The sequence below is a fragment of the Urocitellus parryii genome, chromosome 6 (assembly GCF_045843805.1).
Source record: "Urocitellus parryii isolate mUroPar1 chromosome 6, mUroPar1.hap1, whole genome shotgun sequence".
In the NCBI taxonomy this organism is placed as follows: domain Eukaryota; kingdom Metazoa; phylum Chordata; class Mammalia; order Rodentia; family Sciuridae; genus Urocitellus; species Urocitellus parryii.
In genome coordinates, this window is record NC_135536.1 from 194,500,993 (window position 1) to 194,518,237 (window position 17,245).

General features: G+C 61.2%; 1 protein-coding gene across 1 annotated transcript in view; it reads left to right on the top strand.

Annotated features, from left to right (window-relative positions):
- The window catches only part of Slc13a3 (solute carrier family 13 member 3), a 62,695-nt gene continuing 45,450 nt past the window's right edge, over window positions 1-17,245 (top strand). The window contains exon 1 of the mRNA XM_026390980.2: window positions 1-122. Coding sequence (XP_026246765.2) covers window positions 12-122 — 111 coding nt within the window. The 5' untranslated portion in view covers window positions 1-11. The remainder of the gene's footprint in view (window positions 123-17,245) is intronic.

The window sequence follows — 17,245 nt, forward strand, 5'->3', positions numbered from 1 at the left end:
GGATCGCGCGGATGGCGGCGCTGGCGGCCCTGGCCAAGAAGGTGTGGAGCGCCCGGCGGCTGCTGGTGCTGCTGCTCACGCCGCTGGCGCTGCTGCCGGTGGTCTTCGCCCTGCCGCCCAAGGTAACCCTCCCACCCGCCCGCGCGACCCGCCGCGCCTCGTCCCGACAGGTTGTCGCGGCCGCGATCCTCTCCCTTGGCCTGCCTCGCACTCTGGGAAGGCCCGCTCCGCTTCCCGGGGTATTTCTCCTGCTCTTTGGAGAGCGGCCTTCGGGCCCTTTCCAGGCTGCGCGGGATGATTTCTGTTCCGAACTCTAACTGGCGCTTGGCCATGCTGCCTGCACATTTCCCCCGGTGACCATGAACGCCCAAGGAATGCCAAGGTGGGTGGCCTGGGCAAGTCACTCAACCTCTCTCAAGTAAACTCCCGTAAAAACAGGGGGGTGATAGTGTCAACCTGTGGCCTAGTGGTGACTTTAAATGAGGCAATGTGTGTGAATCTCTTCCAATAGCCTGGTGCACAGTAAGTGCCTAATACATGCTTGCTGGCCTTTCCTTTGCACCAGGTCCTTTGGTGACAGGGGCAGATTTAATGAGTGCCTCAGGTGCATCATCTTAAAACCCTTTCAGAGGCCCCCAGAGGGGGAAGGCTATTACACCACTCTCCAGAGGTAGAAACCAAGGCCCAGAGAGAAGTGGCCTCAGAGTCACACAGCCAGTGACTACCTAGGGATTTGCCCCCTGGCTTGTCCCCAGATTTCAAAGAAAGTAACTCTAGAAGATCAAAGGCTGCAGCTGAGGTGGAGAGGAAATGGGCATGCTGGGGGCTGGAGGGAGAGGGTACCCGGCCCCTCCTGGGTCCCTCGCCTGTGCCAACCCATCGTCCGTTGTGGAAGACAGAGTTCCTACTCCAAGAGATGGCTTCACCGCTCCTCCCGGGGATGCCGCGCGAGGTACAGAGAAGGTGTCTCCGTGGTGCCTTACCCAGCACTGCCCAGCTGAGAGCCAGGGGAGCCGTCTGAAGGAAGCGGCCCTTCCTTGGTACAGGAGTAAGGAGGTGGCACCTGGTGGTGGCCGGGAGACCCAGGACAGTGGTGTGGACGAGTCTTAGCTGTCGGACTCTCTTGACGTGAAAACCAGAAAATAAATGATGTACAAGTCTGAGGTTGCCCGGGCGAAAGCCAGCCCGCCTCAGCCCCCTTCTGACCTCAGCCGAGCTCCTCTCTTCCCTGGGTCCCGCTTTTCTGGCCTTTAAACTGGGGTGGTCACCTCCCTGTCTTCTGGGGAGCAACGGGAGGGGTGGCGTGGGCCGCTGACTGAGGCCGGCTGGAACCTGCTGGGAAGGAGAGGCTGGGCCAGTGCTGCTGTCCCGAGGCCCCCCAGAGACTGAGGAAGAAGAGAGGAACCCCCGCGTCCGTCCCTGACCCGTCTCTGCAAGATGGTGTCCATGTGTCATGAGGTCAAAAGCCTGTACTAACTCTGGGATCTCTTGAAGAAAAATGACACACACTTACAAAAACGAAATTCAGCACGGAGCTGGGGGTGGCCGTGAGGTTTAAGCTTCACTAGTTTTGCAGGACTCCTCTGTCCCCAACGCACACGAGTGGGTAGCAGGGAACCGTGACAGTGAATGCGCCAGCCACCCCTACCAAAAGGAGCGCTTTTCAATGCTGAACTCCGCTGGCTCCGTGCTGGACCGAGCTCCTCAGGCACTGTCCCATATGATGTCCAAAAAACCAAGGAGGCAGCTGCTTTTTGAGACCCTATTTGACGAGTGAGGAAACAGAAGCTCAGCAAGGTTAGGTCACCTGCCCAAAGTTGAACAGCTGGTCCAAAGCTGGAGAGCAGAGGTTGTAGTTTAACCACTCTCCTTGGTTATGATTCAGTAGGAACCACTCCTGTTTCCTGCAGTTCCCTGGAGGGAACCCTCTGTCTGGCCCTAGATGTCACTGCTTCTTTAAGTGACTGACAAACCAGCACCTTCTCCTGGGTGCTTGGGGTGGAAAGTTCTAGCCTCCTTCAAAATTTCTGATGACATACCCGAAGCCCCCTCCCCCACATATATTCTTGGACATTAAGAAGTGACATGTTTCTCAATCTGATGTCCAATGTGAATAAGTGTGCCCTTAAGGAATATTGCTGTTTTTATTGCAAAACTGGGTTTGCTCTGCACGGGAAGCCACAAGACTGTCATCTTAACCAGACCCTCCCCATGATGGCCTCGCCAAACGCTGGTGATCTACCTTAAAAATAGTCTTGCTCTGCAGTGTGTCTCCGACGTAAGTGCCTGCAGCGCCGGCTTCATCCCCAACACCAGAAGGCCACTGCTGCGCCTCTCCGCAGCCTCCAGGGCAGGCGTCTTGTACATCCGGGTTCCTAGGAAGTCTGTTTTGTTTGGTGCTGGGACTGAACCCAGGGCGATCTCCACCATGGCCACACACCTGCCCTTTTTCTTTCTGAGTTGCTGAGGGCATCTGAGTCGCTGAGGCTGGCTTTGAACTCACGCTCCTCCTGCCTCTGCCTTCAGAGCTCGGGGATCACAGGTGGGCGCCACTGCACCTGGGTCCTACAAACTTTTGAGAAATGCCAGATACCAGATCAGGAAGGGGGCTTGAGAGGCCAGCGTTGCTGCTTGCTGGGTGCTGAGGCGGGACCGTCCTCCCTGGGCCTGGTTTTCCAGCTCTGTGATTTCTAGGGGTAAGTGTGGTCCAGAGAGGGCTGGTCTGGTCTGCAGGGAGCTGTGGTCAAGCCAGTGCAGGCACAGAGAGTGTTCTTACACTATGTCCTCTGGCCTGGACGTGGCCAGCAGGGAGGACGTGGCCAGGAGGAAGGGAAGGACCTGAGGTGCAGAGGCTGGAATCTCCAGCCCCACTGGGGATCCTGGCTCCTACCCCAAAGAATGCTAGCTGCTCAGGACGTCAGGATGCTGCTGACTCCACGTTTTTCAAGTGTGGCCATCGGGGGAGTCGGAGGTTTGGGGAGTGGCCTTGCACAACATGGGCCCTAGGGAGCAGGCAGAGATGGACGGTTAGACAGGCTTGCAAAGACGCGTCAGCCCCATGAGTTCGCAAAGTCTGGCTCCCTTTCTCGCCTTGCACCACCGAGAGCAAATGAAGCCCTGCTGAACATTTGGCCAAGATGAGTCCTTGACAGTGGGCACTCGCAGGTGACTCCAAGGACATTCCGAGTGGAGGGAGTCGGGATGTGCTAGACAGGGCTGCTACAGGATGTTGTGCAGGTTGTACACTGATCCAGGGGCCTTGCCGAGGCCAGCAAGGCTGACGGGCCTGCCTGCCCATGCCAACCGCGCCTCGGTGTGAGCTGACCCACCTCTACTGTCTGTCTGCACAGAGGTGTGCGAGAGGCTCCCGCAGGCTTGTCCTGGGACGGGACTCTTGGTAGAGGCTGCGGAGCTCCTGTAGGTCAGAGGCCCACTTCCCACATTTGCCTGATTCCCAGCAGCTGGTGACCAGGGAAACTGTCATTTTGTCCCTAGTTCTGAGGTTTTGAAATCAGAAGTGGATTCCCACCCCACATGCTGGCCCTGTGGCCTGGGGCAAGTCACGGTCCCTGTCTGGGCCTCCCGGTCTCCACCTCGTTATCAAGTGATGGCCCCGTGGAATGTCATCTGTGGTGCCTGCACTGTCACCTCGACTTTCAGCTTGTGGTTGGAGAACGTGGCAGGCTCCCGTGTCACAGATGGGGAGGGTGGCTCTGAGAAGGGACAGGGAGGGTCACCTGGGCCGAGGGGGGCTGAGGAGGGCTGGTCTTGGCTGTGAACGGGGACGGGGTGGGGGCGGGCCTCCTGGGCTGGAGACTTTGAGTTTCTGAGCCTCAGTCTCCTCGCTGGTGAGGGGCAGAGGATTCTCAGCTGCCCAGAGGGCTGTCACGAGAATTCAGAGAAGATAGAGAGACGTTTCCCAACGCTGTGCCCCCGTGCAAGGGGGGGATGGCCCTCCTCCTCCTCATCGCCCCACTCTGCCCCGTCTGACTTGTTGTTTTCCTCGTCCTTCACATTTTAGCTCATTGACCCTTCACAACCTTGAGAAGTAGCAACGATGATCATCTTTGTGTTTTTATAGATGAGGAAAGTGAGGCACAGAGAAGTCAGGCAGTGTTCCCGAGGCCACACAGCTACTCAGTTTCTTCAGTCACCTTCCCCTCTTAGTTCTGGAGGACAGAGCAGCCAGGTTCTGAGAGGCCCTCATGCGAGTTTCTCAGAAAAAACCTGGCAGTCCTGCTGCATGGAGCAGGTGACTTCTCTGACCAGACGCCGCCTGGGCTTTTAACTTGTATCATCTCGTTGAACCCCAGGGAGCTCAGACGGGACATTTGTCTCGTGGAGCAGAGCCCGATTGGATTTCCGTCGTCCTGTGCCACCCACATGGTTTCTCCCTGATCCCCTTCCCCTCAATCACTTAGTCACATTACTGTGATTTACCGTTTTTAATTTTTTTTTAACATCAACATCTTGCTGTCCCCCTCCTTTAAAAAAAATCTAAATGTGCTGAACTTAAAAGGAGATTCTCTGTTGGCATCAAGCCAGGGTCGTGAATGATGGCTAGACACAAACCGGCGACAAGTGACGCCCAGCACTGGTTAGTTCGGGCTCCTGGCTGCTGCCCATCTGGAGCCCAGGGCTGGGCCTGCCCCTTGCTGGGCACAGGGAGGAGCTCGGGGAGGGCACGGGGCTCTGTGTGGACTGAAGGGGGCGGGCAGCTGGGCAGGAGGGGCCTGGTCCCTTCCTGCTCCTCCACGGGCCTCGTGGCCTCGGGTCTTCCACACCCGATTCTGGACCCACTGCAGGGGTGCACCTTGGCTGGGGACTCCGGAGGTCGGTGCCCGCCCAGCTCCCGGTGTCCCCTTCTGCACGATGGCTGTCACTGTCACCTCAGATAGAAAGAAGAGCCTCCTGATGTGACCCCGCCGCAGGGAGACTGTTGTGCACGGTCTGGCTGGACCTGGAGCCTCCCCAGGGTCCTCACGGGAGGGCGCGGCAGGAGTCAGAGGCTGAGCGGAGGGTGACGTGGCCAGGCTGGGTCCTCTGCGGCAGCTTCCCGAGGCACCTGCCCGCTGGCCCTGGACTTTAGCCTGGTGGACATGATTCCCAACTTCCGGCCTCCGGCCTGCCCTGCGGGAGCCTGGGTGCTATAGGTCGTGATTCTTGGGGTCGTTTGTTGCAGGAGCGACAGGGAATGAACGAGGAGGGCTTGGGGGAAGTGGAGCCTCACTTTTGGCCCTGAGTTCCCAAGTGCTACTTGCCCAGGGTCACATGGCCCCGTCCCATGGGCCCCTGTTCCTGGGACGCACTCGCCTGTTCAGGAGGGAGGTGCTAGGTTGGAACAGGTCCAGGCTGGGGATGTCTCTGGGTATGAGGTCGTCTCTGGCCTCTACCTGATGAGCTGTGTGATTCGGGAAGAGTGTCTGGACCTCTCTGAATCCATTACCCACCTGAAAAAATGGACGTATCCACCGTCTTTCCTCACTGGGTTTTGTGATAAAAAATAAGTAAGTTCCTATTTGAAAAGCCACTTCTCAGAGACACAGAAGTTGTTTCTCCGGCGATGGAATCCAGGGCCTTGCCCGTGCTGGGCCAGCGCGTCACCACTCTGCACCCAGCCCTCTCAAAAACGTTTCTGAGCCGGGACCTGGCTAATGGGCCTGGCTGGCTTTGAAATGCCTCCCGCCTCAGCCTCCCGAGCTGCTGGGGTCTCGGGCCTGCGTCCTGGCGCTGCCCTGGGGCACTCAGTTCTCTTCAGGTCACTGGAGTCACCAAGGGAGGAGAAGCGGGCGTTGACCGATGGCTGAGGAAGAACCCCGGGCCCTGCCCCGTGACCCACCTCCCTCTCCCTCCACCCCGCCAGCTGCCTTCCTGCAGCTCCTGAATCAGCCCAGGCTGCCCGTCACCCAGGGCCCTTGCTCTGCCGTCCCCCAGATGCCCACGGTCCTCGCCCCCACTTCCTTCACCCCAGCTGAGAGCTCACCTCCCTGCGTGTCTGGGCCCCATCAGAAAGGGAAGTGAAGCCGCTCCACTCTCCGCCCTGTTTTCCTTCAGGACCTTTCCCTCCACCTGCCCCCCTGAGCCGTTAGCCTGATGGCCTGTCAGCCGCTCTGTGTGTCCCTGCGGTGCGGCTCCGCGAGCAGCGGTTCTTTTGTCTGGTTCATCATCGGGTCTTCAGTCCCACACATAGTGGGTGCTCAATAAATGCGTGTCACAGAGAGAAACAAAGGTGGGTCTCGTGCCCAGGTCCTGACCCGCATTTCCTCGCGAATCCCCGCTGCAGCCCCAAGGAGAAGCTGCCTGCTCCTGGGCGTTGGCTTCGCTCTGCTGGTTCTTTGTTTTGTTGGTGTGGTGCCGGGGTTGAACCCAGGGCCGCTTTACCTGGGGACCGCCTCCCCAGCCCTGGGTTTCACTTCTGGGGCTGGACCCAGGGGCGCTTGACCACTGAGCGCACCCAGCCCTTCATATACTTTATTTGGAGACAGGGTCTTGCAGTTACTTAGGGCCTTTCTGTGTTGCTGAGGCTGGCCTTGGATTTGCAATCCTCCTGCCTCAGCCTCCCCGGTCGCTGGGATCACAGGTGTGCACCGCCGAGCCCAGCTCTGTCTTGTTTCTGCATTTGCCCAGTGAGGAATCTGAGGGCAGAGGGCAGAGGGCAGAGGGCAGCTGTGGGAACGGTTCCCAGCCAAGTCTCCCCAGTCGTGCCTCCTGCACTGAGACGCTGAGTCCGCCCCCTCTGAGAACAATAGGAAGCTGACTCAAGAGCTGGGAAGAGGGCCGGGCCAGGGCAGGGACAGCTGTGGGTGACCGTGATGCTCTGGGTGGGGCTGGCCCCCAGAGAGCCCCTGGCCCCGGCTGACTTTGCTGAGGATGGGGTGAGGGGCTCCTGAAGAGCCGGAGCCGCAGGCGGGAGGGAGGAGTCCCCCGCTCACTGACCCACTGAGCTGGCCCCAGCCACCGCTGCTGAGTGCTGCCAAGTGCACAGGGTGCTGTGCCTCGTGGGCGACCTGGCTGGTCCTGACCGCATCCCAGAGAGGTGGCCCTGAGGGAGCAAGGCCGGTCGGAGCCGCAGAGCCAGGGCCCTGTGGGTGGGAGGCAGAAGGCCCCTGGGGCCTGTGTGATCTGCCTCCTGCCCGCCTGGCCCCTGGACCTTCCTCAGAGTCCCTGCACAGACTTGGCTGCCACGGGGAGGGGGAGGGGAGCGGGGGAGGGGGAGCGCGCCCGTCAGACTCACGGACCCCTGCAGACGGCCTGGGTCCCGAGGCACCCACACCCGTTGGTGGGAGGTGGAGGAGTGGGAGCCGTGGGCGAGGCCCTGGAGGGCTCATGGCAGGAGTGGAGGCTCGAGGCCAGGCAGGCAGGCCCAGGGTGGGCGGGGAGCGCTGCCCACGGGCGCCCACAGGGCTTCCCGGGTGATGAGGGCGGCTGGAAAATGGCCTGGAGTGTGCGCCTAGGACTGTGGGCTCGGGCTCGTTGGGTTCTGAAAGCAGCACTTGTAGACGAGTGGGTTGGGATCTCTAGGAACTGGCCAGCCCTGGAGGCGCAGCACCTGCGGGTGTCAGAGCATCAGACACAAAACTTAGTTCAGCGTCCTGCACTCTCCTCTCACTATGCCTCAGCCTCACAGGCCTCTGTTCCTCAGACTGGCCAAGACCACACCTGCCCCAGGGCCTTTGCACTTACCTTCCCTGGATGACCCTGGCCTCCTGTCTTCTATGGCTGGCCTCTGCTCATTTGGGTCTTAGCTCCTCACCGACTTCTTCGCCAGCACGCTTGCCCTCCTCACTGCACAAACCTCTTCCTGAAACATCTCTGCCTTACTGCCTTCAGGGATGTATTCCCAATCTCAAACAAGAATTTTCTGCCTCTCCCACCAGGCTGTGGGCAATGTAAGGACAGGGCCCCCAGGACCTAGAACAGCGTCTAACACGCAGTAGGCACTCAGCACTTGCATGGACGAGTCTGGATTTGAAGGCAGGTTCTGATTTCAGAGCACTGTGCTCTCCAGAGCCCCAGGCTGCAGCCCAAATCGTGGAGCGTTGGGCTGAGGTCAGTGTTTTCAGCTGGGAGAGAGGGCTGGAGGGACCTGTCACCCTCTGCCAGCCGGGCGGGTGGTCCCAGAGCCCCCAGATGGCCCCCTTCGAGTTCTCCCTGCAGGTTGGCCCGCTGCCCCTTCCCGAGCGGGCACAGGACCCTGTGCTCCTCTGAGGCCCTGCCAGCCCTCCGGGCTCCCTGCTCCTGCAGGTGTGTAAACAGGCCCGCGTGGTCCCGCCAAGCGGCAGGGAGCAAGATCCCGTTTCCTGACCGACTCCGGGACAGTGCCCTCTGGCCGGTGAGCAGGGCTTTCTGACACCCCCAGACCTTGAAGGCACAGAGTCGGCCCCGGTTAGGGCGGGGCCTGCCTGGGGCCTGGAGCAGGTCGGAGGCTCCCGGCCACTCTCGCTGCCGGAGGTGGGTCAGGGTCTTGGAGACACAGGGCCACGCTGCCCCGGGAGCCTCAGCTGCCTCTCGGCCATGCAGTGTGCAGGACCAACGTCCCTGCTGGGCCCACTGGGCCACCTGACCCGGTGCCAGCCAAGGGCGGCTCTGCTGCCGTTGTCGGCATAATAAGGGGCACTGCTCTGTCCACTTGTCCCTGAAATCCCCACGAGGGGGGGGCAGTGACCGTCTTGATAGAGACATGGCCCTTCCCCCAGCCAGGCCCCTCCCTGTCCCCTTGCTGTGCTGGAGTGTGCTTTCACCTCCTCAAGCCCCCGAGGGCAGGTGCTGGTCCCTGGCACTGCGGGAAGTGAACTTGAGCCTGCCTGGGCACGGGCCTTGTCCATGCCCCTCCTCTGTCCCAGAGGGACCCTAGGAATCCAGCTGACCCTCTCTGCACTCCCTGAGGGCCGGCTGCGGTTCCACACACTTCACTGAGCTCCTGCCACTCCGTGGCCAGGGGCTGGCATCAGGAGGCAGACGCAGATGAGGAGTCAGTTGCCTGCCCAGGCGCCCGTGGCGGGAGGGCATCAGAGCTGGGGTACAGACACCCACACTCTGGCCTGGTGTGTCCCTGCAGGTCCAGGGAGGTGGGCCCACCTCACAGATGCAGAGGCCGAGGCCCAGGAGGTGGGGCCTCGGGCGGCAGCGCACAGCCATGGCAGGGGGCTGGGCTGGCGTCGGGCCGGCCTCGCTGAAGGCTCAGCTCCCCCTTGGCCGGCGGTGGGGAGAGGTGCCATCCAGACACGGGGCAGGCGTCCAGGAGCGGGCGAGGGCTCAGGCCTTGGAGGAGACGGGGCTCAAGTCCTGGCCATACCCAGTGCGCGGCCGTGGCCAGTCTTCCACCCCCTGCGCCTCGTTTCCTCGTTGATGAGGCAGGTGTCCAGTGGCCCGCGGGGCTTTCAGGGCACCCCCACATGTCGCCCATGGACGCCGCGGCGCTGGGCTTCTGGCTGCACCGACAAGGCCCGGGTCAGGGCCTCTCATGTTGGTCCCAGGGGACATCTGGCCACTTGAGGCCATTCCGATCGTGACATCCCAGGGTGGGGTGCTGCCGGCCTCTGGTGGGTCGGCGAACACCCTCCACCGTGGAGGGGGCCCCGGCTGCCCATCTCTGCAGCGAGGCTGGGGGCGGCACAGTGCAGCCCTCTTTGCTGTGGGGAAGCTGGGGCTGCAGAGTGGGGTGCTTGGGGGGCATGGGCTGCAGCGGAGGGAGGCCCAGGGAAGGGCTGGGAGAGGGGAGTCTTCCAGACTGGCCAGAGCACTGCGGGCTCAGAGGCCAGCTCCGGGCTCCGCCTGCCCTCTGCCCTCTGCCCTCTGGCCCCTGGACAGCCGCCTTCCCTGGGGTGGGAAATGACCAAAGAAGGCCTGTCCCACCCTGGGCCTGGGTGTCCCGGCACCTTTCTCTCCTGCCTGGCACGGGGAGCTGCTGGCTCCGGGGCTGGAGTTGGGGCAGAGGTCCCCTGGCTCCTCGGCCACCTGCCCCATCGGGCTTCTCTGGACAGGGCTGGAAACAGCCAGGAGCCCTCACCTGGGGCTGGCGAGGCCTTCTCTGTGCCGAGGACATCTGGGGCTGGAACTGTAGGGTGCAGGCCTGCGGAGCCTGGCCAGCCTGACCTGCGGCTGCCTGTGGCCCCTCTGCTGGGCTCTGGGGAGCCCACGGCCGGCTCTGGGTACTCTCGCCTGCTGCAGGGAGGCCGGCCGGGCGCCTGCCTCCTCCAGGCCTCTCCTGCTGTGAGCGGCACAGACCAGGGCCCTCCCTCTCGGGAAGAGGGGCCTGCTTCGCGGCTGTCCCCAGACTTGCCCCCTGGGGCGGGGCAGGGGGTGAGCACAGGCCCCAGCGCCAGACCCCAGGCCTGCCTCCCACCTCTTGGCTGCACGACCTGGACACGCCCCTTGTCCTCCCTGTGCCTTGGCGTCCTCGTCTATAAGACGGGACGCTGCGGCTGCCCTTGGGACCTGGCGAGGGGGCCTCCTGGGCCTGAACTGCTCAGGGCCGCAGCTGGCTGCGTGGGTCGTCTGCTCTGCACTTGAGCCCCGGGGGAACCGCGGTCGGACGTGCTCCCGGACCTCCGGCTCAGTGGTCTTAGGCCCTAGATTCCCCTCCCCCCAGAGAATGGAAAGAAGCGTGTCTCCCAGAGGTGTGGGGACGGTTGGTGACACGGTGCTCATTCAGAGGACACCTCAGAGAAGGCTCCTGTTCTTAATCTCGGCCCAAATCCCAGAGCCAGGGGACGCTGAGGCTCAGGGTCAAGTGGAGTTGGCGACCCCCAGGCCAGGCCTCGGCAGCAGGGCCAGCTGGGCGGGCGGGGGGTAGATGGTGGCCGACCAGGAATGCAGAGGGCAGGGCCCATCCCAGAGGGCACAGGCTGCAGCAGGCAGCTCAGGGGGCCGCGTGTGGCTCCGCGGGTGGAACGCGGTGCTGCCATCGCCAGCCGGGGTTTCCTCACGGGTCACGCGGCCTGCCTGCCTCGAAGGAAGCCAAGCCTGTGCCCACAGAGAAGGTGAATAGTGCGTCCACCCTGCTCGCGGTTCTCGGCACACAGAAGGTGCTTAATCAGCGTGTCCCAGTTGGCTGTGGATTAAGAACGGCCATCTCTGCCTGTGCCCGTGTGCCAGGACTGTCACAAGGGGCCAAGACGTCAGTCAGAACTACTACCCGAGCACCTGCGAGGCACCAGCTGCCCTTCTAGGGGACAGAGCGTGAACTCAGCCACGAGTCACTGCCCAGTGGAGCCGACGTCCTGGAGGGACACAGAGAGCCAAGGCACATGGGGGGAGTGTGGTCTGCAGCGCGTCCCGCGATGCTGTGGTGGGAGGTGGCAGGGGCCCAGGGACAGAGACAGTGCCGTTCTAGGGTCGGAGGTGCCACTGGGAAGGAGCTTTTGAGAAAGGCCTGAAGGAGCGGAGCAGCCGGAGATGTAGAGAGGAAGGGCCTCCGGGCAGCGGGAGCAGCGAGTGCCACGGGCTGAGGTGGGAGCGTGGTGAGTGCTCCAGGGGCAGCAGAGGGTCCTCCTCTCCTCACCATGGCCCTTCCCAGGACCCTGGTCCTCCCCCAGAGAAATGAGGTGGATCCCAGGGCCTCGGTGAGATGGAAAGGCCCGCGCCATCCAGGCCTGCAGACTGGCTTCCCTCCAACCCGAGGAAGGCCCCTCGGCCAGGCCTGCAGGGGTGAGCTCTGGACGCCCCCTCACGCGTGAGCATGAAGGAGCCGCTGGACGAGGGAGGCTTGGCCACGGGGAGCCGAGGAGCTGCCCAAGGTCACACAGTGAGTCAGCTTCTTTTTCCCAAAGACGATGTGTCCCGCTGCGCTGAGCCAGGCAGCGTGGTCCTGGGCCGCCCCTGCCCGGTCCCTGCCCTGCCAGGCTGGTAATGATTAGTGAGCCGGGCAGCCCCGGGGCGCAGACTGCCCAGGAGCACTTTTAATGAATGGCTCCGTGAACTTGAACTTGTCACAACATCTGCTAATGAGTCCAGGGTCTGACATCCCACAGAGCAGGGGTGGGGTGAGGGGGCTGGCTCAGAGGTCACCGGGCAGCTCCCCCTGTCCTCTGTGAGCAGTGCCAGCAGCTGCCTTCCCTCTGCTCCTCCTCTTTGCTGACCACGAGGGCCCTGAGGCCAGACCAGGGCTCTGGGCACGGACCTTCGGGTGGGATCCTGGCTTCATCCCTGTCAGAGTGCACTCGTGGGCAGAGGCCACCAGCCCCCGGGCCCCAGTCTTCTTATTTCTGAGCAGGTGGCTGAGATGAGCCAGTGGGCGAGTGCAGGTCACGCCTGCCTGGCGCCTGGGCGGAGTGGGCGCTCCATGAAGGCTGGCTTTGTGACCCCTGGACGCCCACACTGAGGCACAGTGGCCCTGAGCAAGTCCTCCTGCGGCCCGAGCCACAGTACGCCCAACACCCTACCCGGTGGCCACGGATGTGGGTGTGTAACAAAGGAACCCTCGGAACCATGCCCGGTGCCTAATCAGTGCTCCGCGTGTGACGGCCTTGCACAGCAGTGGTATGGCACCAGGTGACGGGGACAGCTGCTTGAGAGGCGGGGGGAGAAATGCTCCTGGTGTCACCCAGCTCCCTGTGGCCTCGTCGTCTCCTCCGGCGGCCTCTGCCCTGGTCCACCACGCATTCCCACTTACGGATGAGACAGGGAGACTCAGAGGGCCAAGCGGTCAGATGGGAGAAGTGACCTGGCCAAGAGGGCACAGCAGTAGTGACTGACAGCCGCGGGGCTTCAGACCCTGCTGGCTCAGAGGGCCCAGCCTGGGCAGGGCTGGCGAGGGGACCCCTGAGGTGGAAGGTGTGGCTTCTTCCTTGCCAGAGGTCAGAGCTCAGGGCCTCCAGCTGGCCCTGTGCGCTCAGGTGGCAGCGGGAGGTACGGCTGAGGCCGCTGGCCCCAGGCCTGCCCCCTCAGGTCCGGCCTGAACCTGCGTGGGGTCTCCGGTACCTCCCAGAGCCTGGTCGCAGGCCAGTGCGTGACAGGAGTGTCTGCAGCAGCCCAGGGAGCAGGGCCGGAGGGAACCTGCCCTCGAGTGTCCTGAGAGCTCTGCCCCCAGCCCTGCAGAGGACGCGCCCCTCTATCCTCCCTGTCATGGGCAGAGGGCAAGCTTAGGGGTGGTGGGGACAGAGCAGCCTGGAGCCTACCTGGAAGCCAGTCCCCAGCTCAAAAATTAACCGCCTGACGCGGCACTTCCCCTGCCCCCTGCTCCTCGTGTTTTGCCTACAAACTTTAATCCCTTGGTGACGTGGGCTAAGCGAGAGAGGCTGGGGGTGACGTGGGGGGATTATAAGGCTTCCTGCAAGGCACTCACACCCTGGGCCATGTGTCTGGGTGGGTGGACGTGAACAGGGCTGCTCAGGGACTGTGGCCACCACCGCCCCTGCCCCACTCACCCTGTCCTTGCTCCCAACAGGGCAGGATCAGGGCAGGACCAGGCTTCAGGGGGGGCTCATTGTGAGGGTCATGGGGTGCCGTGCCCTAGTGCCAGCTGGGCTCCCAACCACTGCGGCCTGAAAAGCTCGGGACCATCACCTCTTAATGAGGAAAGAGAAGAGAAGCTTTTACCTCTGACTTGCTGGGTGGCCTCAGGCAAGCCTCTTTCCTTCTCTGGGCAGCCTTCCCCTCTGCTGCCCTTGGGTTAGACAGACAGATTTTCTCAGTGTCAGCACTATTGTCATTGACACTGGGGGGGGTAATTCTTGATGGCAGACGGAGGGCACCTGGGCGCTGCAGGAGGTCAGCAGCAGCCCCAGCGTGTTCACTAGATGCTGGCAGCACCTCCCACCTGTCATGACAATCAACGACCTCCCCTGGGGGACAAAACCGCCCACCCCCATGGGAACCATGGGTTTACATTTTTGAAGTCCAGCCTGGAGGAATTGAACTTGTATTATTTATAATAAAATAATGTTACTGTATGATCATAACAATTAATGCAGCAGAACAACAGCCCATTTGTCGGGTTCCCTCGTACCAGCCCCTGGGGGTGTGTATCTTACATTAAGCAGCTCTGTCCCCCAGGCGGGCATCAATGTCATGTGTCTACATCAGGCAAACTGAGGGCAGGGAGCTCACCAAGCAGCCCAGGATCGCTGACTAGAGAGTGGGGGACTGGGGTGACGTCTCCACGCCCCCTCCTTCCCGCATGCCGGGGAGCACAGGGAGCAGAGGACAGTGGTTCTGATGACCAAGTCCGCAGGGGAGGCTCTCGGGGCTCAAGTTGGCAGAACAGGCTGCTCTGTCCCAGCCGTCTCTGGAGCAGCCTGACAACAGCCACCAAAGGGACAAAAGGAGAAAAAGAGGCCACCTTCCAGGGAAGCAGGGGACAGTCCACCCGCGAGGTCCAGCAGACAGGGCCTTGGGGTTGGACCTGGGGCAGGACTGGATTCCCCCTTCCCGTCCAGTCCCCAGCCTCCCTCTTCCTGGAAAGCCTGGGCCGGCCGTGGGGGAAGGAGAGACCTTGAGACATGTGACAGCCCAGGCGGGGTGTGCTGATCCCGGAGGCTCAAAGACCTTTGGCAAGAAGTGGGCAGTCAGAGGGCCGGGGAAGGAGGGGACGGATAGCGGCCACACGTGGGCCCGTGGTCCCATGTTCTCTCTCCAGGAGTCAAGGGAACAGGAAGGCTGGCAGCCACCACGCCGGACCTCCTTGGTGTTGTGCTCAGCAAGGCCCCCGCCTGCCCAGCCCAGAAGACTCTGGGGAGAAAGGTCCAGGACTCACTGTGCGAATGGTAGACACCTGCAGCCCTGCCCACCTTCCCCCCAACAAAGAAATGGGCCTGGAAGGCCGCCCCCATTCTGTAGGGAGCGGCCAGTGTGGACCTTCACCAGGATGGCCCCAGAATGAAGAGACAGAGGGACGCACAGCGAAAGCCCTCAGAGAATAGAGGCTGGGAGAGTCAGCCGTGGAGCAGGAGGAGCAGGAGCAGGGGTTCCCTCCGAGATGTGAACACACCAGAGAGGTGATGGCCTCCTGATCCCCAAATAGAGCACCAGATCTCAGAATGCGAGGTGCAGGGCCCGGAAGGGGAGGACGGGGAATGCAGCGCTCAGGAAGAGAGCAGAGACAAGCAGCCACCCTCGGAGGAGAGGGGATGGGGACGCGCTCACACCATAACCAGGTTGTGACAGAGGGAGCGACAGGAAGAGGAAGCCGAGGAGAGGGGTGCTGGAGAGGAAGGACATGGTCGAGGTCCCTGCGGAAGACTAAGCAGCTGAGAACAAGGTGGAATCTTCAGTGGGAGAGACTTTGTTAAAACTAAAATATGTGCAGGTTGAAAAAGTACATTGTTTCCCAGAAAAAAAGGGACAGAGACTCGGCAACGCAGAGTTCAATCACGGCCACACGTAAATGAACTTGGCGGTTGAACAAATGAACTTGGCGGTTGAACAAATCGGCGGATGGACATCCCGGTGAAATTCTGTGAGCTGTGAGGGGGAAGCAATGGACCTGGCCTCAAATTTCTGCCACACAATAATTACACGTCTACGGGTGCTCCGAGGAGGAGAGGGGAGCCCAAGAGCTGGGCCAGCATGTTAGCTTTACGTTCAGAGAATGTCTTCTTTAAAAAAAATACGTCTATTGGTTGTTGAAACTTGGAGAAACAGAGCAATGAATAAAGAAGAATGCGCTCCTGGGGCTGGGGTGCTGGGGTGCAGCTCAGTGGCAAAGCGTCTGCCTTGCATTTGCAAAACCCTGGGTTCAACCCCCAAAAAGAAAGAAAGAAAGAAAAAAAGAGTGCACTTGTTACCTCCCCCCCACATTTCCAATCGCCTTCCCACGCCTTTCCCCTAACAGCTGGACATCCAAATAGGATCATTCCAAATGTGCAGAGGGAGAGACTCAGCCCCCGGGTGTTGTGTGGCTTGTCCTGGGAAACGGGAGCCAGCCTGCGGGGCCCAGTTCCGTCCAACAGGAGTCTGTGTGAGGAGGGAAGTAGCTGCACCTGCTCTGTCCCCAAGGCAGACACCAGTCACAGGTGGCGGTTGAACCCTTGAAATGTGGCCAAGTCACTGAGAAACCAGCATTTTAAACGTCCTTTAATTTTAAGTACTATAAATAGCCACATGTGACGGGGCTGCTGTATATGGACAGTCCAGCTCAAGAGATGTCCTCAGCGTCCCTTGTCTTCTAATGTTGCTGACTGCTTTCCACTTGGCCACTCTCAGACCCCTTCCATCTCAAGCTTTGCTGAGGTCTGGCCTCTGGGGCAGCCTCCTGGCTTTCAGGCCCCGGGCTTCTCCAGCTGCAGTCTCCCGTGGCCTCCTCCTCGGCTCCTCCACACCTGGAGGCTGTCGCTGAGCTGCCGGCTGCACAATCTGCTGCGGATGGAGCTCGCCTTGCAGGGGCCCCTCAGCTGATCCCTGCAGAGCCTCTGGACAGGACAAAGAGGCACCAGGGCAAGCTGCTGGCCCTAGGGTGACCCAGAAAGTGAGTCTGCAAGATCTGACACTCCCCAACCTCTGACCTCCAGAAGTTAAAATTCAAAGGATCAGTGGCTGCCATCACGGGACACCCTGCTCCCTCCCACCTGGATCCGCCCTTGAGGAGCAGGAGCCTCCCCTTCCCCAACACACAGACCGCACCTCCGCGGGTCACGTGGCTGGTCCCAGTTCACAGGGCTCGGGGCCCAGCCACAGGGTGGAACCTGCCTGCCGTGGGGTGGTCATCCACTGCGTCCCCTTCACGGTGAGGTCTCAGAGCTCACCCTGCGCTCTCCGTGGTGCTGAAGAAATCGCTCTGCCTCTCCAGGTCTCGGTTTTTGTACCTGTAAAATGGGGGTTTTAACATGGAGCAGAGATTTCAGAACAGGGTCCTGTGATCCCTAGAGGTCCGTCAGCACTTTGACAATCACAGTCAAACTGTGTGTATGTCTGGGCACTTTTCTGAGGTTTTCATTAATAATCAAAGACATCCATGACGCCACCAATCAAAACCGTGTCAACGCCCGATCGTAGACCGGTGAGTGTGGGTTGGACAGCCCTGGCTAATAATGGCCACCTCCCCGCTTTCCTTTCAACGAGCCAACCTTGTTAAGCTGAAGTTTCTCAGGAAAGCAGTTTGAAGCTTCTCTTGAGGCCCCAGGAGTTCGGGGATCATGGGGCCCACGTGGCAGGGAGCAGAGGGGCTGAGCAGCCTGCTGTCCTCAGGGGGCCCGGGCCACCTTCACCTTGGTCCCCACCCTTCCTACTGCACCATGACACGGAAGCCCAGTATCAGCTGTAAGTTATTGTCATGTCTGGGCATTTTTCCCCTGGAAAAATCGTGCTC